Raw genomic sequence first — 21,398 nt, 5'->3', positions numbered from 1 at the left:
GATTGTTTCTTCTTCACACTAACAGTTTTAGAGGGTGAAACACATGGTTTTGGCTTGTTTTTCTCTTCAGAATTTATCTTGTTAGTGTTTTGTATTTAAATAATTTACACTGATCACAATGTGTTGTAGGATTTTACTTATATAATTACTGCCTTAAAACAACAAAATGCTTTATTCAGTAAAACCTGATTAACAGTTAGGCCAACAAAACTGAAAACTGTATGAGAACAAGCTTAATCTTTAAAATATAATCAGATTAAGTAATTTTATTAGCATTTCATACAAAGAGAATAAACTAAGAAAAACTAGCCCAAGATGCACATTTTACCTAATTCACTAGTCTCATAACTGGTGCCCTTAAATGTACCATCTATGACATGGATGGATATTAAATGGCAAAGGTTAAGAATTTTTGGACAAACTCTGCATTCTTGCATAAATGTAACTCTCAACCTTCAGTATCAAATTGCCATACTTAATGAATATCACTCCCAAATACTTTACTATATATATTTAAACCTTACACTCTGAATGCCTAATAAAAATGTCAACTGCTCTCACATATATCATCTTTCTTCTATATTAAACTTTTATGATTCAGCTAAGATAGCAATAACTCTTTCATCATGTTTAGCTGTACTCCACACACATTTCATATTGTGCCTCATTGACGAAAATGTAATTACTATCATAACGGGTAGACCTAATGCACTCCCATATATATTCCGCACCACTAAGGCATGTCAGTACTTCCTATCACATCTCCAATGCTCTCAGCTGTTACCCATGGTACAAAAGGGTTAGAACTTTTTCTTTTCACCATATACCTCGGTGTGAAAGTATGGTCAATACACTTCCTAACTGTCGCACAATGAATTCTTACAATAACTTTAACCTCATTCACGTATACACATAGAGTAAATTGTTGCCTTCCTCCAATTATGTAGCACATGAACACTTGGTCCTGCCATGTACCCCTTGTACTGTATATCCATTTAACTGCTTTTGCGACCATTCTTCACCATGCCACATCCCATGCATTCTCTATTTTTGTGTTGCATTACTGCTCTTTTCACCATCTCATTTGTAATGTATTCTTCTGCACCTTACCTATTCTCCAGTCTCTCAACTTCCAATTCCATTGAACCTGGATCCACATCTTACATATGGGTCCCATTTATTAGTTATTATACAGTATGTGTTCTCTCTCTCTATCTCACAAACTTCAACTTCTCTGACAAGGAATCTCCCATCTGTCTTGTATAGACCTCCTCCTGCATCTGTTTTCTGCCTTCCTATATAGCTGTTATTCTCTCAAATTTCAATTTGTTTTCCCAAGATCCTTATTTGCTTTATTTTTTCTTCCAAAGACTATTCTTTACACTTTGCTTTCCATTCATCACAATTTTTTGGTGATTCAGTCCCATCTAAAACATTATCCCAAGCCAACCAACTTTCTACTATATTAACAATCCAGGTGCCTCTACATCACCTCTTCCTCTTTATACCATATCACTAATGTCTTTTTGCTTTTCTCCTAACTTTTTTTGTAGAAATTCAAATTTACATCTATATCTTGTAATTCATCCTCTGCTTGCTCATTCACAATTCTTTACTACCTAAAAAACAAATCTATATATTTATCTCTAATGCCTGTTGTCTTTGAGAACTCACATCAAGGGGATGGCTGTGGCAAAAGTCTCCACTTATTCCTGTTCTTACATGCCTCCCTCGTATACACTGTTCCACATATTCTTCCACCATTTCTCTTGCTCCAGTAGTAATAATATAAAACAAATCTAACCTCTGTATTACTACTACTTCCATGTGAACATTAAAGTATGATAATATGTATTGACACACTAATGTCTAATCGTGACAGACTGCAGCATTGTATGATGCACATACCTAATTAATGATCAGAAGGCACTGGGTAAACACCTAGAAAAGCACTACCACAAGACAAGGTGTGCAAGAAACACCACTGCTGATCCTTGAGCAAAAGGCAAATAATTCAACGAACTTACCATGCTAATAATGAAAATGAATTACCAAGATCTTAAAAGCGTAAATAGCAAATTCAACTACAAGTTTAAGCTTTGTTATCTACTGTGATTATGCATGAGCAAAGTAGCATACTGGTGTAGACACCAATTAGAAATCATGGAGATGAATTACTAAAGATACCACATGAACTTGTATCTACAATGAGGTTTAGCCAAAAGGCAAGGCTAGCACGTATGGAGTCATGATGCTCTAAGCGTGACCTGGATATCAGAGGGGTTCATGCTACTTAAGACACCAAATGGACTTGCAGAAGGGTGGACTACTATGATGATCATGTAGGGGGGTTATAAGGATAACAGTTAGCTGTGAAAATAGCCACAAGAAAATATTAACATATTCAAAATATTTTTTGCCACTCTAAGGTATAAGTACAAAATGTGTTAACTCTGATGAGAGACTGAATACTCCACTCAAAACTAAAGTTTCCCCAAAACATCTGGAACTGGAAAACTTACTTTTAGTGATATTTGCTGTTTTAGAGGTAACAAGGATTCACTTTATCTTGGCCTTACATCTATCACATTTTTTGCAGCTTTACAAATCATGTAACACCCATGCAGGTTTGAGATACCAGTATATGAGTTGGAACCAATCATTCTAGTAATCTTTAAGCAAATTTATGTCGATATAATAAATGGCTGCACCAACGAAGCACTGGAATCTAACTGATTCACCTTTATGTTGCATAAACAGTTGTTCCACAATATGATGTGGAACATTTAAAAATAGTGCTACTGGTTCTGCTGTTCATCCTTGTAAGCTCAAAGAAAAAATACTCTATCCATTATGAAATGGTAGATTACTATTTCAGTGCAAGAAAAAATACTTGAAAAGTCCACAGCTGAGTGAGTGGTGGAGGCCAGTGGGTTTGAAGACAAAGGGATGTGGAGATGATGTTCCTCTGTTTCTATTCAGCTTGATTTCACTCTTAACTTGTTTTATACACAGGCACAACACTGGTGGTGAATACCATGAATATTTTAAAAACACTACTACATTCATTTGAAATGTAGTTTGAGTAGTGAGAATGACTGGCATGTTTGGGGAGCATTCTGAAGTTTTAGTTCTTTATCTTGAAATAAATTTCAAACATAGACACTGCGTTGTTTGTGAAAAACGTGAATTTCAAGAAATATTACACAGCACAAACCACAGTAAACACATTAAAAATGTGAGAGGGAGGATACTGGAGGTGCTTTTTCTTTGGAAATATTCTGGCTTTTTCATATTATTTGTTACCAAAGTCCTACAAGCCTTGGGATTACATAGACAAAAATTAGGTGCAGTTGAAAAAAATTAGGTGCAGTTGCTATGTAATTTCTGCCATGTGAAGAAAATTCAAGCCAATGGTGGAAGTGGAAGCCCTCTATGCTGGCCATCTTGCTCATCAAGCAATCCCGCTAAAACCTCTAAATCACTTATTTCTTCACATTTTTCATATTATTCCTCTTTACCTTCCTTACCAACTGGAACATAACTTTAAGTGTTCTTACTCATCATTTAGCTCCTCCAACAATCAATGTATTTTTCACAGGATCACTATGCAAAGGTGCCTTGTAGGTTAACAGCCATACACCTAAAATGGTGGCTGTGTGGATACTCAGGAAAGAGGAATTTTTTGCAGCATCTTCAAGGCAACAGAGAAGACCTCTGTAGGCTACTCAAGACTTGATAAGTCACCCGCACATCTAAACATAATTAATAAAGTTAAATCGACAGGTGACAATGGAAGACCTCTACAGGATCATCAGATGACAGTATGTTGAGGATAAGGAGTTAAGTGGAATTCAGTTTCATTAGTAATAAGATCATCATCCCTAAAAATACTTTAAACAAACAAACTACATTAGTCTGCCATAAGTCCCTAGAACTGCAGGGATACACATTAAATTCAATCAACACACTAGTGTGTCGGCAACCATAGCACAATATGATGTATGTTCTATGGCTGAGATGATAATTTTCAGAGTAAAGTTTACTGTTTAATCAAAAAGAAGGTTTACCCTTAATGAATTTAGTGGCTTTCTTGCTGGACCCTTCACCCTCGCCTCAAGAAGGACACTTTAAGTCACCAGTGATGATTGTGCAAGAAGTGCTGGAATAAAAACAATATTAGAAGAACAAGAAGACTGTATGAATATTGTTACCCAACTGTCACTAAGATTCATGATAATGAAAACATATGAACTTGCTTTACTGCTGATCGCAGTTAGAGCACATAAGTCATAATCACAGTAGTTTGTTCATCAGGGGAGAATTCAGCTGGTCTTCAGGTTTATCATGTTACTTATTCATAACCCCTGATAAATTTCTACACAGTCATTTTACACATTCATGTGCCTTAATAAGTTATGATACAGCCATAACACTAAAAATGAAAAACTATATCAAAGTTAATCACAAAGGAAGGATTCTCATTGCATAGAACTGTGCTACGTAGCAGAAATCTTGTACACTGCTTAATACTGCGACCACTGATCCAAGACTAGCTAATTCCCTGTCCATGATGATGCTGTAAAGTGGCTAAATTACTTACAGTTTACAATGATGATTAATGGAATTCTGAGCATCAAAACCATACAAGCTTAGTTTTGTTTTGTTGTCCTTGAAATCACTTTTTTTTCTTCAATTGAAATAACCCTGCATTGCTTCCAATCAATTGTTATAGCACCTCTTGGGCATGAAAGAACAGTCTAGTCCAGGCCCCTTGCTGATGAAATTGACTAGCACCACAAAAACTGGAGGGAGTAATCTTCTATTGCTGCAACATACCAAAACGTGAACAATGGTCTTAAGAGATAAGAATGTAGAATGATCCCAACACTATTATGGCTTCTTAAGAAAAGTCACCATATGTAACTTAAAGAAAGGACTTAGCTAAACAGTCATCTATTATGGCCTGTGACTGAGTCAAGTAACAAAACTATACTATTTATAACATCTCCTCCAAGATATTATACACCAATTCTTTTAATTCCTAAGTCACACTTCTATATCCCAAGATATGTCATCTCGTCCAAGTAAAACATGCTGTTTCACAATGCTACGCAGGTGTCTTGAAGCTTGCTGCTCTAATTCAAAAGCTTTCTTTAGAGACTGGTAATCACGAAAGAGCGTGGCAACTTGGTCCTTCAAAGCATAGACAGTGTCCACCAAGCTCCTACAAAGAGAAATTTTATTTATTATAAAGGCTGAATTATAATCAACAGTATAAAAATATGTGTGGATTACACTTGTTGGCTTTCTGCCTAGTGTTTTCTGTAGAGAATTTCAGAGGGTTTACAAGAAAAGTATTTTAAAAATCATACTACTGTGCTTATATTGCAATTAATTAAAATATCCCGACATGTAAATTAATTGGCATAAAGTTACTTCTTAAGTAAGAGTTGCCTATATACCAAAAGAGTCTCACACAAATGGTCCACTTCAGGCAGCTCCTAAGTGAGTCACACACGAGGTCTACTTTAGGTAGCCCTTAAGTGAGTCAAACACGAGGTCTACTTTAGGCAGCCCTTATGCACTTATACTTGAGAGTGTGTTGTTGGAGGTAAATCTTTTGATCATGGTTTTCCTCTGAAGCTCTCCCATAGTATGAATATGAGCTGACAGGTTGATCTGTATCACCCCATTGGTCCTATGACCACATTTACACTGCAGTACCTTCTGATGATCTGCCATATATGTTCTTGATTATCAACATTATCATTTATATTACAATTATATTCTAGATGACTTCTCTTTTATAAAAATAAAATAACTCCTTCCCTAGTCAGCTAGGTCTACAACCAACACTTTTATTCTGAGGAAAAATAATACTATATGTAATTATTATACACTCACTTCTCCTCCACTACAACTTGGTTTCCATGTGTTTCCTCAATGATGATTTTCTCCTCTTCAGCAATCAACACTTGAGGACTATCCAATAAAGCTGAAATATGTATATTTCAATTAAGTTGTGCCAACAGCAAGATTTTTTGGCAAATATTTTGATAATGATAAATTTGGTAAATTTACTTTTTTAATTGTCTACTTTGAAATGACAATAAATATTAAAATTATGAAAAAATCAATATAGATATCCTTTTGGAATATTATACACAATTCAATCATTAATAAGTCTGATGAATCCTAAGACATAAAAAGGATGTTAACATATAATAAGAGATGCAAGGAAACAAGTCCTGACTTGGAAAAACTTGTACCTGAAATTCAAGTACAACCTACACGGACCTCAGCCCACTTCACCTGGCATACATGGTGGACAAATGTTGGCATCTTAAGTCCAATCACAGGCAAGAGTAACCCCACTCAAATGTCAAACCAATGACTACCCTGGGTTGATCTACTCACTAAACCTAGTGTTAAAGAAATGAGTTTTACAATGAGTTTTCTGTTCCCTCAACTCCACCCATATCTTTAAAAATTCATTTGTGACTTTCTGGACCTAAAGAGATTGACTTTATCTGGCTCCCATCTGAGAAGTGAGAAGTACTTGGAAGTCGAAGGTACAGGAGAAGCAGACACACTCCTATTTGTCTGATTTGTTTTTTAATTAGCCACTGAACCACAGCTGTAAAAACAAAACAACCAGATCAATATAAAGCAGTGTTTCTATATTAATTGAAAAACCAATTCTCATAATCTGGCACCATAATAGCATGTTTTTTCTTGAAACATCCTATTTTTTGTTTATATCACTTGAGTAACTTAGGTTCAGACATTTCAAGACTAAGAAGCAGTAAAGTACCAGAGTTGAGAAAGGAAATTTGCAAAGGTTAATGGACTGAAAATAATACAAGTCTCAAGGTTAATAAAATCAATGCAAGTTTCAGAGTTAATGTACTAACAACAATATAAGTCTCAATTTAGTAATCCTGTTCTTATAATTCCTGGGTGAGTACTTCTGTTAATATAAGTCCTGGGTTATCAATGGTGAGATAGATAGGATAACACTTGCCTGTGATTAAGGTTATATCTTTAAATTTTCTAACTATCGAGTCTGATAGCTTAGAGATACTGAAGTCTTTGTAGGTTGCTTGATATTTACAAAAAACAATATTTAACAATGAAAATACATCTGTACAAAGAGTTTCATTCACCTTGTATCTTTGAAAGATATACAAATGTTTTTTACTGTTTTCACAAATGTCCCTGTGTTCAAATACAGTACTCAGAAAAGGAAAGCATTGCTCTGAGTAAACATGCATATCTAAAACACACACAAAAAAAATTACAACAGTGAAACTGAAGCTGCGTAATAATTGCTTCAGTTAAGAATAAATATGAATCCCGCAATAAAGGGGCACTGAAATTAAATTTCAGCAGAGAGCTTTATTGAGTCATGCAATTTATGAGCACAAACAAAACTTTTGAGCAGCACAACCAGCAATGCAAGGAGTTGACAGGTCATGAAAAATAATGGTGGTATTGGCCAAATAATAACTCTATAGCATAATCATTTACTTACAATAAACAAAATAATCACCTTGTTAACTTGTGTCTCACAGCTGAAATATCACCTTTTGACATTATTTTCAGCAGCTGTCTCAAGCCAGGAGCTACATCAAGGATGAAGTTACTTAAGAAAAAATTCAATGTTGGATAAACTCTTCATGTTCTGCAGGATAATCTACAGCAGGGAACTGTGCAAATGCCATTCCACTAACTGCTGCTTTAGATCCTAGGCTAGCTCACTCATCCAGGATGCTGTTGCTCCACTTGTTTCTCAAAATAGTCCTAATATTATCTCACCTATCATCCACAATGGTTCAGTCTTAATACACTACTCTAGCTCTGTTGAAACAAGCTCACTTCTCTTCTAAAATGGCACTATTCCACTCCATGTACCATACTGACCCCAAGTATTGTTCAATTCTTAATTCACTGATGCTGACCCACCAGTAATGACATCTCTGCCCTAAGACAAGCCAAAAGTGTTACCCAAGAGAGTGCTGTCTCCCTTTTTCTGACACCCAAACCCGAAGAGCAGCTTCATTTTTAACCAAGAGATGGAAGCCCTACTTTGTTACCCTAAACATTGGACTAATTTACCTATCATTTGAGAATGTTTTAATTACTCTACCATACTAGGCATCTTCTATGAAAGGAAGAGAAAGAAAAAAACATTTACATTCATTCCCACACTCACTGGTTTATACATTCAATTTCTCTTTTAACCATTATTAACCATACCTGAAGTATTTATTTTTATTACAGAAGACAAAATGAGGTCTATTAATATAAAGTACCTGTAATCATATGCAATTTTGGAATAACTCCAAAGAAGTAGGAATAGGACTGAAGAAATACAGGCATTCCTTACAAGCATCTTACTAATGTGTTACTAAAGCAAAAAAAAAAAAAAAAAGAAAATGTTAAGATGTCAAACTAAAAGCCATATTCATAAAAAATCAACTACTTTGGAAAACACTAACCATAAAGTGACTGTCTTAAGTGATCACCTTAAAGAAGCAAAAAATACTGAGGCACTGACTAAAGATAACACAGGACCACACCTGATATCACAGTTAGATGTGCTTTCAGAATACAGAAACAAAAATTTTTATGAATAAAGCTTCAGAAAAGTACAAAACACATATATGTCTCACCTCTTAATTCCTATGGCACACTGTAAGAAATTTCACACATCTGCATAATTTTAAATGACAGCATGAGCCACAACTGATAAGAAAAGACTAAAGATACAACAAAGACTTTAATTTCATAACTTCTATATAAAGCTAAAAGGTGTAACAAGATTCTAAAAGAGACAAGTACATAAGCTTTACAATTACCACCTAAAGATTCTCTAAAGATGTTCAGTTATGGGCCCTCCTGGAACGGGGGTCATACTTACCAGGTTTAAACACTACATCTATTCATTTAAAGGCCAAAAAATCACGGGTATTTCTGCATCATCATCACCACAGAGAATAAACAAGGATATGACTTCTATGAAATGTTAGGAAAGTAATCAAGCTATGCTCATGACATACATGACAGACAAAGAGCAAAGTATTCTGCCACTGACATGACATCTGTCCAGACATAAAACTCTTCCCCTGAGAACTTGAGAGCTATTGGCGTGAGTAATAAATTATATAGGTAGCTGCCACAAGAAAATGTGACAATAAAAAGTAAACTGGAAGGTAAGGCAATCACCTCTTTAGTAAGAAAAGAAATTTGTTGGCTCATCTGGTAAAACAAAAAGCTGTCTCCAATGAAACTTGAAACAAAGTGCAATACTAGAATAACAATTTAACAGTGACTTTATGAAGATATGCACTCCTTTAAACTTCTGACAAAGGATTACACTAGTTCTAATTTTCAAAACCCTTCTTAACATTCGAAAAGCAATATTCTGAACTCTGGTGTACATTTTTGAAGTATCAAAGCCTGTATAAATACGATAAACATTTGTAACAATGTCAGATATTATACAGTACTAGTATATTCATCACCTTGCACAGATCATAAATATGTGACTATAACTAAGGTTTCCATCTTAAATTTGGTTTAATGGAATCACAGAATAACATTTAATTGATTTCAAAGGTTATACTTTCTACTATAAATCATCAGACACTATTGTAAACAATCTAAACTCACCAGAATACTACTGGGCTTTGAAAACCTGCTTTAACCTTTGAATTTTTTCCATTACAAGATAACCAATGCTAAGATTGACTGTGGGTCCAACCTAAGGTTTATACAACCACACTTCATGAAAATTTTCAGGAGAAACAGAAAGTCGTTACCCACATTACTTGAAAATGCTCACAAAGTACACAAAAGCAAAACTTATACTTTCATTGCCACCAAACTACCCTCAATCAGTCACTGCAGTCAGTTAATGTCATAATTCTATGTACGGGTGTGACCACCATCTGTAACAGATAGGCAAGTGTAAGGAAGACTCCTCTGAGAATGTGAATATCCTTCAGGTTCCAGAAGAGTTTACTGAAGCTTGGAGCACAAGAACAAGGGAGAGAGAGACAGGCTCCTTCAAGAATGAAGAGAGGGTAAAATAATATAAGGTTTAATGATCTTGACATCTTAAGCCTTAACTTGCTCAAGAATCCAAAAAATAATAAGAAGGAATCCATAAAATATTCATATCCTTAACCACAATACTTACACAATGGATTGAGATAATTTCACCATAAGAAAAAGGTATAACACGGTATCTCCCTATAGAAATATGGATGGTGCACTATATGTACTGAGATCTCTTTTGCATAGTGACTGCAACAACAGCTTGGTAGTAAAATCATGGTAAGGACTGGCAGAAGACTGGTATGTTTTCAACACTTAAACACACTTTTTTGAATTAAGACATTTAGTTATGCTTTTTTTAAATTTGTAGGAAGTGTGACCCTGTAGACTTCATGGTGGCTTTACTTATACTGGGAATAACCAATCCCTTTAATGAAAAAAAATACTTCTAGCATTTCTTTTACTTTAAGGACACTAGTTTTCATCTCAGTTAATTACAGAAAATCTGCAAGCAAACATGATGAACTCTATCCAATGCAAGAGAATGTGTTTTATCACAGGTTTCATTATCAAATAAATCAAAGAATTACTTATTATATATTTACCAAACACACGAGCATTGCAATGGTAAGTTATCGATAATGATGCGGTTTACAACTGTAACAATATGAATCACAGACTTTGAGTAAAGGCACATAAAACCATGAGTCAAAGTCTAAACTTTCTATTGATCATAACCTCATAAAATACATGATTAGTTGTTCTTTATATCTATCAAGTTGTATCTGATTTGCTCACCATTCTATACGTTATTTGGTCTAAAAACAATGCTGATATGTAGAAAAAGTCAAGACTGAAGGTCCATTATGGAAGCCTGTCAATATCTCTCCATACATCTACAAAAACCTCTAAATCATAACTATTTTACAAAAACCAAACCCCTAATGCATTTGTGAATATTGTCACCTGAAACTCCTAGAATATATTTCTAGAAAGAAAACTGAAGGAGAAAGAATCCTTCAACAACAAAAGCTTGGTATTTCAGTTTTGTGTAAATATCTATTTTTTCCATACTTGATCTCCATTTCCTGCAAAAGCATGGTAATGCCAGGAACAGATGAAGAAATGCCGCATATTCTCACATCCATTATCCCTGGGGATGGGGAGAAAGAATACTTCCCACGCTTCCCTGTGTGTTGTAGAAGGCGACTAAAAGGGGAGGGAGCAGAGGGTTGGAAATCCTCCCCTTCAGTTTTTAATTTTACAAATGAAGGAACAGAGAAGGGGGCCAAGTGAAGATTTTCCCTCTTAGGCTTAGCCCTCTGTTCTTAACACTACCTCACTAGCACAGGAAATGGTGAATATGTATGAAAAAAAAATATTTATTTATGTATATATATATATATATATATATACTGCAAGTAGTATACAATAGCAACAAATCTATAACAAACAGACAACAACCACTGAAACAGCATCTAGTTTTTCAAGCTGAAATTTGTCAATACTGATGTTGCATGCCATAAAGAGTGTGGTAACTCCAAAATTCTAGAGACTTTATATCCTCACACAGCTCAAGCCTAACATTTGTATTTCAAAGCAAGTCTAGATACCACACAATATTAGGACTTGGATTTTCTACAACGTACTTCTTTATTCATAACCAGCAGTATTATTTTCTTTTTTGTTCCAGGGACTGAGTCTTGTTATCAAAGTCAAGCAACTGTGAATATAAGTGGTGTTTCTACCACTTTATGAACAGAAAACTCATTATGTGGCAGTTGTCACAAGCTGAATGTCAGGTGTCTAAACTAATCTACAATTTTCCATACATTTTCAAATTGCATATCCCTTGTTATGCAAGTTGCACAAACTTGCCAGAGAGTACCACTAATAACATGATATCTTAGTCACCAGATAAGCAGAGTGAAAGTTTCCTGATACAAAATGAGTGACAATACTAATGAGCAAATAAATTCATAGACTTTTGTGTACAAGATGTGACTATTATGAATGCTATAAATACATGAGCAGAAAAGATTAGTACCATCTTTGGCCTTGAGCTCATGCCATGAGTGAATTCCTTGTCACTTCAGAGGCTATCAAAATTTTAAAGAGGAAAGGCACCCAAGGTTTGAGCCTGGCTTTTGTCAACTAAAGCACCTTGCACTGATGCAGCACCTTACAGTTTAATTGCAGGCTGACCGAAGATCAATTTTCTTTGCATTATATAGGAACTGCTAATTATCACTGACCAACCTGCTAACCTGAACATCAATGCACTCTTAATTTACCAGTGACAATGAGTATCTGTAAATGACAATGAATTTATAATTATTTCGTACACAATCACTTCTCCACGCATTAGTGAGGTAGCATCAGGGACAGCTGAAGAAAGGCTTTATTTGCACAAATCCACTATTTAGCTGTTATATAATAATTAACTTATACCAAATCCTATTATCCACAGCCAAGCCACACTGACTATTCCATGGTTTACCTGGACTGCTTCATATGCCTTAGTTTGGCCCACTGACAGCATGTTGCTTCCATTATCAATCCAGTGCATTCTATCCCATGTATCCCTACCACCCTCCTGAATGCTCAGACCCAAGGATCTTAAAGTCTCATTCACTCTTTCTTGGTTAGGATAAATGAGAAACTTAAATCAAAGGAGCACAATGTAAGAGTACCAGAAGAGACAGAAAACTAACGGTAAAATTTTTAATGTATTCATAAAAAGCAAAACTGAATCCTATAATGTTGCATATTCACCAGTTAAACAGCTGGAAAAAAACAAGTTGGAAAGAACACAGACACTTCACAAGCAAAACTGGATCATATGAACTACTACAAGATGATGAAAGAATTTGAACTCTATGTTCTAAAAAGAAGGGAGAGGTATGTAATGGCACATGTAAGGCAGCAAATGGAAGGCATAATTCCAAGGAACATATCAAAAAGATACTAAATAATCATATACAAATGCCTTGCAAGAGCTCGAAATATTATTATTGCAATACCAGGAAAAATGAGAAAAATGCATGACTGCTGAAGCATTCAAAAGAAACCTAGATTCATGGTGGAAGTTAATCCATGATGAAACACAGACTGACAAGAAGAGTGAAGGCAGGGAGGAACAATTAAATTCAACAAACAAGTATTGTGGCAAGTGTCTTGCACTAGCCCAGCTATTGCAGTAAAATGCCATTGTAGGCATTAATAGTTAGGTATTCCCCCCTCAACTTCTTACAGGTAAATCCTCAAAGTCAGTCTTACTTTGCTCAATTATAAGTTATTTCAGCACACTGAAGTCAGCTCTTTCATTCATAATGTGCTAACTACTACAACTCACTCTTCAGGCATTTCATTTCTAGTACTTTCACACTACACTGATGATACTACCATAACTTAAAAAATACCTATTTTTATCCTATCAGAAAATGATTTCTCCTTCCACACACACTTCAATACACCCTAGACCTCATCCCCCACTCCTATCCTATGATTCACTTCAACCCCCATGATTCCACGGTGAATTTATCAATTTCTGTCACAGTCTCTAAATCATATTAGCTCTTCTTTGTTGACAGATTAGCATTAGTTCAAGAGAAAATACAGTACACTAATCATCAATGCCAAACTAACCATTCTATGCACAGCACACCTCTAATTCAACATTTAAAACAGCCTTTGAATAAAAAGGATCATAAATGAATAGTTTGTCAATGCAGTCCTCGTTTCCAAGCCAGCTGAGCTCTTTATCAAATATCTTGTTATTCCACTCATCAGCAAGAACAGAGCACTGACATAAATTTTGAGTCTTGTTTAAAGTACTCCTAAAAAACAAAAATATCTCAGGTCATCTATGGTTGGAGTTCTCTTGCTATCAGGACATCAGAATGAACTAGAAATATCAAGCACTAATAACAAAATGAATTAGAAATATCAAGCACTAATAAAAGAATGAATTAGAAATATCAATCACTAATCATCAATGTCAACAGTAGTTTTTCATCCAAGCCTACATTAACCTTTCACCTGCTTCTTCCCACTTCAAATTTCCAGACATCGTAAATGACTTATATATATCTCCATTTTATAGATCTGATTCCTGAATTAACTTTCACAGTTAAAAAATTTTTAATTGCACATTCTCAATACTTGGCTGAGAAGTTATAGATAGTACAATAATTACGCAAAGAGGTTGAAAAGTCATCCCTAAAATAATCTGCAAAATGAAATAAAGCAGCTGAAAATGAGCTACAAGCAACAAAATTAGCATTCATATTTCATAGGCCAAGGAGGCAGACTACATGGTTGAGAAAATGGTAGTCAAGAATCTTTACAATTCTAGTATGCTTAAAATCAATTTGTATGCTAAACCTAATATGTCATCTACCCTTCAGTATGCCTGGTTTAGAAAAACACTGTGAGTTGATTTCACACAACTCAAGTGCTCATGACTGTAATGGCTAATGGTTAGTTGGAAACAGCTTGCTTTCTGTTATTGTTATGAAATCATCACTTTCAATCAAAATCTAGAAAGAAGGATCGAGAATGAGTCTTTAATAAACATTATTGGCTGATTGGTTGTGCTAAAGTAGGTGGTAAGCCTTGACCAATTTTTAAAGAACAATCCTGTCAATTGGTATGAGTGTGTGGTCTGAAATAAACAGTGATGTTTATCAAGCTCAAGGGATGTTACCATTTCTATCCAATGATTTTCTGAATGGAGCATTACATAAGACGACACCATGCTGGAGTGGCTGTGAAGAAAGGAAAAGGAAGTTGTCAGATGCCCTATGATGATGATGCTCTATTGTTGATTAAATCAAAGGAAGAGCTGGATAGAATGCTGGGCCACTTTGTGATGTATGTATGTGGAGGATGATGAAAGTGAATGTGAATGAAGTAAAACCTAGTTTTAGAAAAGTATGAAAGATCACAAAGTAATATCAGCTTGCATGGTGAGGAACTGAAGCTCTAGTTAAGTTCATAAATTTGGGAGTAAATTACATTAAGTATGATAGCAGGTGAGCTGAAGTTGAAAGTCATGCAACAGTAAAAAATAAATTTAAGTGCACCGAAAGCTCTTGTGTACAGTGCAAAAAGAACCCACAAAAAAATAGTAGTTGTTCCAATGCTGATTTTTGGATGTGAAACCCAATTTTACATAGCTCAAGACAAGGGGGGAAGAAAAGCAAAAGAAATGAGTAACTTGCAAAATCCTGTTGGAATCAGGAGGATAAGTAAAATGATGAATGATGACGTGAGGACATGTAGGATGATGAAGTCATAAGAAAGGCACATGGATGAAAGTCTTCTGGGATGGTATGGCTGTATGAAACATGGCAAGTAACTGGCTTATCGAGAATAAATATAATAAACTGGCTTTTGAGAATGCATTTCTAATAGTTAAGTTTCAGGAACAAGGAAAAGAGGTGAACCACAGAAGAGATGAAGAGATGCAGTGAGAAGTGATTATATCTTAAAATTTTCTTTTTCAGATGATGGTGCTAAAGACATGATTAGTAACATATGCAATCAATTCCCAACCAGAAATATTTCATGAATTCCTCTTTCACTTCTGACATTTTTCAGCTCTGAAAGTAGTAGATGAACTAAGATTATACACTACTAATATTTCTAACTATCTTCAAGAGGCACATTTGTTGGAGGACTAGCTTAGCTTACTAAAAAAGGATGTCTTTCATTTGTTCAGATGCAGAGAATAAAGCGTTGAATGCTACAGGTGAGGGCATCAAGGAAATGACTGTCAACTGTGCAGGGGAATTTTTGGTGTGAGGATGGAAGTGTAAATGGAAACATTAGTCTCATCTTAGAAATCAAAGTGAATACTTATGAAGTACTGTAGTCTTGTTGGAGATTACATTTACTTTAGAATAGTGGACATCAACACAAAAATAGACACAATATGTGTTTGATCGATCCAAAGTAAATGGGAATAGATTTATAGATAAAGGACAGACAGACAGACAAACAAATGAAGAGATAGAAAGAGGTGGCATGGAAAATTATTCTCTCCCTAGTCAGACTGTAATTGTTCCGAATTCAAGATGTATGGAGAAATAGTATCACTGCATTGCCTTTCACTTAATTATAATAAGTCATGGAGAGACTATTAGGTGAAGAGTGAGCAGAAATCCAAAAACATGATTCATTCTTTGTGCTATAGAATAAGAAGCATACACTTTCTTAGCTCAAATGTAATGAGACATAGATGTAATTTTGAATTTGGAGAATTAATTCTGTTTTCTGATGGAGTGTATGCTGGGAGATTGGAATCATTACCTTCCAGATAGCAATGTAAGGGAATAGATAATGAAATATTGCTCAGCTCAATTCAGGCCAATTGCTGATTAATTGTCTTGGAGAGTCTAGCATCTATGGACTAGGAGATATTTAGCTTTCAGTTCATTTGGAATTCTGTTCGATTACCCAAAGAACCATGATCAAAGATGACCAGGGGCATAAGGTCTCCCAGTTTACAGCATACCAAAACACAGAAATAAGCCTTTCTAAGAACAAAGCTCATTACATTTTCCTTTATAAACAGTATAGAAGTTATCATTTAACATGGACCTTATACAACAAATAATCTGCTTACTTATTATCAACAAAGATCCTTCAGTGCAGCTCCAGTGTCAGAAAAGCTAACATATACAATAACCATAACAGACAAGGGGAACTTAAGTCCATTAAACCGAAATGCTTGAAAACTCTGTATGACCTGAGAGGTTTATAAGTGTGGCAAACTCCACACAAAGTATACACAATGTATATAATGCACATAAGAAGCTGCATTACTCCCATCAAAGGGAACTTTCATATTCAAAAAGATAAAATTATCATAAACATCCATCCAAATATATATAATCATAAACAATCTGGCTTTCCTCCTGAGGATCATCAGGATGTTAACAATGAAACTATTAAATTCTTTACACATGATAACAAGCCCTAAGTAGGTGGGGTGAACTGGAGAAAAGTTCAGTCCAAACTGTTAAGCACAACTAAACCATTGTACTCAGCAGACTCTTTAAATATCTGCTTCCTCTACTGTTTGACTTATCCAGCAGACACTGACTTTGCCAGTTTAAATGCAGTGCAAAGTCATATAAAAAAACTGATAAAACAAGAAAAAATGTACTGTGAATTTGCTACACTCATTTACCTTACCTCATAGAATTATAGTTTAAATAACAATGGTGGTTTAAAACCCATAAGATTATCAGTATAATCTAAATCCAAAATTATTCACTATTACCACAGTTATTAAAGGAAGATCCATCTCACTGACCATAGTTAGAAACTATATACCTTAAACATGTATAAATCTATGGGAAGAGACTGGAGAACAATGTACAAAAATATTTTGATTAATACTGATGTGTGTAAAATTTCTCAAATAGTTTACATTACTAAGGAGTATTCTCTCATTACTATTATATAACTGATTACTAGTAACTATTAATACATATACAAAAAGTATACACATATAAAAATGAGATCTTTCTATGAACAAACTTTGAGGGAATTTGAGAAGCTTTCTGCAAATATAAAATATACAATTTACATATGATACACTTTTTACTCAGAGGAAACTTAACCAGATGCTTTCCAAGCTTTGGGAACATATACAAGCAAGTATTACCTTCTGGGGTGTGTATCATAAAAGTTCAGCATTCTATAATCATATCAAACTTTTCAGTGAAAGTTAATCAGATATATTCCAAACCTGGAGAACAGATGCAAGCAACAATGTTATCTTCTAGGATGTGTATCTATATGTTAAAGCATTCAAGTAAATGAAAATTCAATGTTCTAATATACTATTTCCAATATCACTAATAATTTTTTTCTTCACTCACATTCCATCACAAAGTCATGTACAGATTCATGCCATTTTCTTTATTTAGACTGAAGACATTTTCCTCAACAATCAAAATCAATGTTTTTCTTGATGGCCTTTATGGCCAAGCCACAGCACCAGTTGGAACGTTGGCCCTTGTGTAGCCGAAGTTCTCCAAATGGGGAGAGCGAAGGAGGGGAGTAGGGAGGCTGCTGTTGCTGATGCTGGCTGACTCGGCAGTCCAGCCCCCCACTGCCACATGTGCGACTCACCTGGCCCAAGTCAACTGAGTCCATGGAAGGAATGGAAAGAGAGGAGAGGACATGACAGAAAAGAAGAAGACCAACCACCAAAAGACAGATCAAAGAAAAGGAAATAATATTCACTAAATAAAGTCAATTCATACAAAACCCAGCATCTATCTATATCACTCAATGTTTAAAATGCATTCTTTTGTACTATCTAGTAGGGTGAACAATGTTGTTTCTTCCATCTATCATAATCACTCTACAATTCAATAAAATCTCACCAATGTACTCCCTCACTCTTAAAATCTCATGCACTCGTTATATCTCCAATCTCTTCTTGCCTTCATCTCACTAATTCATGCTCACATCAGGCTTTACCATATCTTTTCCATATGCTTATATCAACAGACATCCATCCTTTACTTAATAAACAACAACTTTTTGCCAGCATCATTATGTTTCATTCCGCCTATGAACCCTTCTCAACATCCATCTTTAGCGTTTGTTATTGTCACACCATATTTATCTCTTCAACATCAGAGTACAACAAACAGCATCCTATGAAACAGTCAGCCATATCCACGATCTCATAATCTTTTCCATCACCATTTTCTTCGTAACATTACAAGCTATAGACAAATGTAAACTTTTTCCAATACCCACAATTCTTTAACTTCATCATTAATTTAAAAAAATCCTAAAATTTTTTTTCTATCTCTACTTTAACATAGTCTCTTAAGAACCACCTATACCTATCTCGTGAAAACTTAAGTTTCTTTAACCATCACCTTGTTCTTAGCACACATTCAACAGTTACCTTTTCTACTGGTACCTGAAGAACTACACTTCCTCCAGATTCACCCCAGCCAAAATTACACTCACATCATCCTGCTTCAGCCCGTTGCTAAACCTCATTACCATAAATTCATTCACATTTATTCTCAACCTTCTCCTATCACAGTCTCCGAAACCCTGTCACTGGCTTCTGTTGTATTTTCCTGGAGTATGCCTTTAAAGCTTTGTCATCTACAAACAGCAACTGATTCACCCTCCATTCCCCTTTCTGCTTCCACAATGCAGCAGATCTGCCTTCACCCTAAGACCCTTGCATTCACCTGCCTTACTGCCGCATCCATATACAGATTAAACAGCCCTGATGACATAACACATCCTTGACACAGGCCTGCTTTCACTAGCAACTATTCCTAATAGCATATACACATGCACACACATATCTATAAATATCATATAAAAATATCCACCCTGAATATTGATGTCAAAGTCATAATTATCTAGTCTTGTCTGCTCCTGTTACCTGAATCAAGCTGCAAGTTATTTTACAAATTAACTAGATAAGTACTTGACATAAGAGAACATTTAGAATGCATTTATCTGTCTGTATCTAATAACCCGTTTCCATCATATTGGGGGCCTACTGAATAATCTAACCTTGGCCAGAATATACGGGTTGATGATATAAAATATCTGCATTAATGTCAATACTGAAATGAAGGCATTTTGCCACATAAACACAATTTTCATTGAAATAGTAAAAACTTCCCTGATAGAACAAAATTACCACAGATGATGATTCTATTGAACACAGCAATCATGGAGAGACATTAGTTACAAATACTCTTCTAATCTCTGGTATTCTTGGTGTTGAAATGAGGACCATCACATTATTGTGAAAAATCCTTTGCACTTAAAGCATACATCATACAATTAATTACACTGTAACAGATCAAGTGGGACCCACATCAGAGAATTTGTCATACTAAAATAGATCAATGAAATGTTATCGATTCTTCATGAATAAATTGTAACCCATCAGATGATCACATCAGCCACTCGCCCTGACTTGCATCATATAAATAACTTATGGACAAATTGTTCCAGTTACTTAAGCTTCCTAAGCAGACAAGACTAGCATAATCATAACACTTTTTAGTCATAGAAGAAACAAGTTCTTGAATAACATCATTTAAATATGAAGAAAAGTCAGTCTGACTTAACAGTATTTCATCTTACTCCTATAATGAAGGGGAAAAGAGAAACAAAGACAGCATTACAAGAGAATCACTTGTATGCACATTTACAAGAAATCTAATGAATATAAAATGTATCATCACACAAAGTAAGAGATTGTGATTCTTAGCATGCTAGAGAGCAGGCTGATACAGTTTAAGATATATGATAATGTTTTATTAAATGACATGTAAAGCAAAAAAATGCCAAATCAGGTGAAACTCCTCTTTAGATTGAGGAAGAAAAACAAATGGAGTAATTTTCATTCATAACACTGTAGGTACTGAAAATGATGTCAGCTAGATTGAAACAAAGTAGGACCATAGGTCATGTTAGGAAAAGGAATATCAATGTAGCCTACATTTTCATAATGCCATAAAGATGGTGTTTAGAATACTAAGATGATGGAGCAGAGGTTTACTGATATAATACCACAAATAAGGCGAAAGTGACCTAGAGTGTAAATATGATCAAGTAAATATGACAGGTAAAAGTACAGGAAGATACTAACAGTAAAAAAAAATGTAAAGTGCATATGTGGGTCAGTAACATGCAATAATTTGAATGCTTTGAGAATTAAGAAATAAATGACATTAATGAAAAGAAGAAAATAACACTGAATAGTTAAAAATCACCTTTTTCCTAAAGGTATTAACAATTAAGACCTCAGCCAATAATTTCATCTAAAGGATGGCAGCTAGAAGTTACATTTGGATATCAAAATAACAAAGTAGTGCATAAACTTTAAATAATCAACAGCCAAAGCAGTTGTTATTTCACCTCCCTATTGGTACCCTTTCCTTTCTTGCCAACCTGCCACCACAACTTGAATTGCAAACAATACTGAAAACTAGAAGTAAAAGAGACAACAAAAGGGAGGAATTAGGTAATTAGGTGGCTTACTACAAAAAGACATGATACACCAAGGCTGTTGTATTAACAAAATGGAAGTTTTGGACAAACAGATTCCTTCTGATATTACTGAAAACTATGAAACTCTTCAATCTCTGACTCCACTTGGGAGGCCAGGTGCAACTTTGGGAGTCAGCACACTGAAAAGTACACCACACCTGGAAGCAGGATAAGGCTGGTTTTGTACGGTAGATTTTCTTTTAAATAGCAATCATTAAAATTTTACAAGACAGCAGTAATCGTAATACAAATGGTGAAAATCCTCAAGA

General features: G+C 34.9%; 1 protein-coding gene across 4 annotated transcripts in view; it reads right to left on the bottom strand.

Annotated features, from left to right (window-relative positions):
- Nucleotides 1–153: 153 nt before the first annotated feature.
- The window catches only part of RtGEF (Rho-type guanine nucleotide exchange factor), a 55,945-nt gene continuing 34,700 nt past the window's right edge, over nt 154–21,398 (bottom strand). For 3 of the 4 annotated variants that reach the window (XM_071662065.1, XM_071662067.1, XM_071662066.1), the window contains exons 13-14: nt 5,908–5,998; nt 154–5,227 (exon numbers count right to left, since the gene is read on the bottom strand). In XM_071662065.1, the coding sequence (XP_071518166.1) occupies nt 5,050–5,227; nt 5,908–5,998 (269 nt within the window). In that variant the 3' untranslated portion in view covers nt 154–5,049. Of the gene's footprint in view, nt 5,228–5,907; nt 5,999–8,771; nt 18,228–21,398 lie in introns of those variants that run through there. The other variant, XM_071662068.1, reaches the window with a different exon arrangement.

This window comes from Panulirus ornatus, chromosome 5 (genome assembly GCF_036320965.1).
Source record: "Panulirus ornatus isolate Po-2019 chromosome 5, ASM3632096v1, whole genome shotgun sequence".
NCBI lineage: Eukaryota > Metazoa > Arthropoda > Malacostraca > Decapoda > Palinuridae > Panulirus > Panulirus ornatus.
This window is presented reverse-complemented; position numbering and strand designations above follow the sequence as displayed.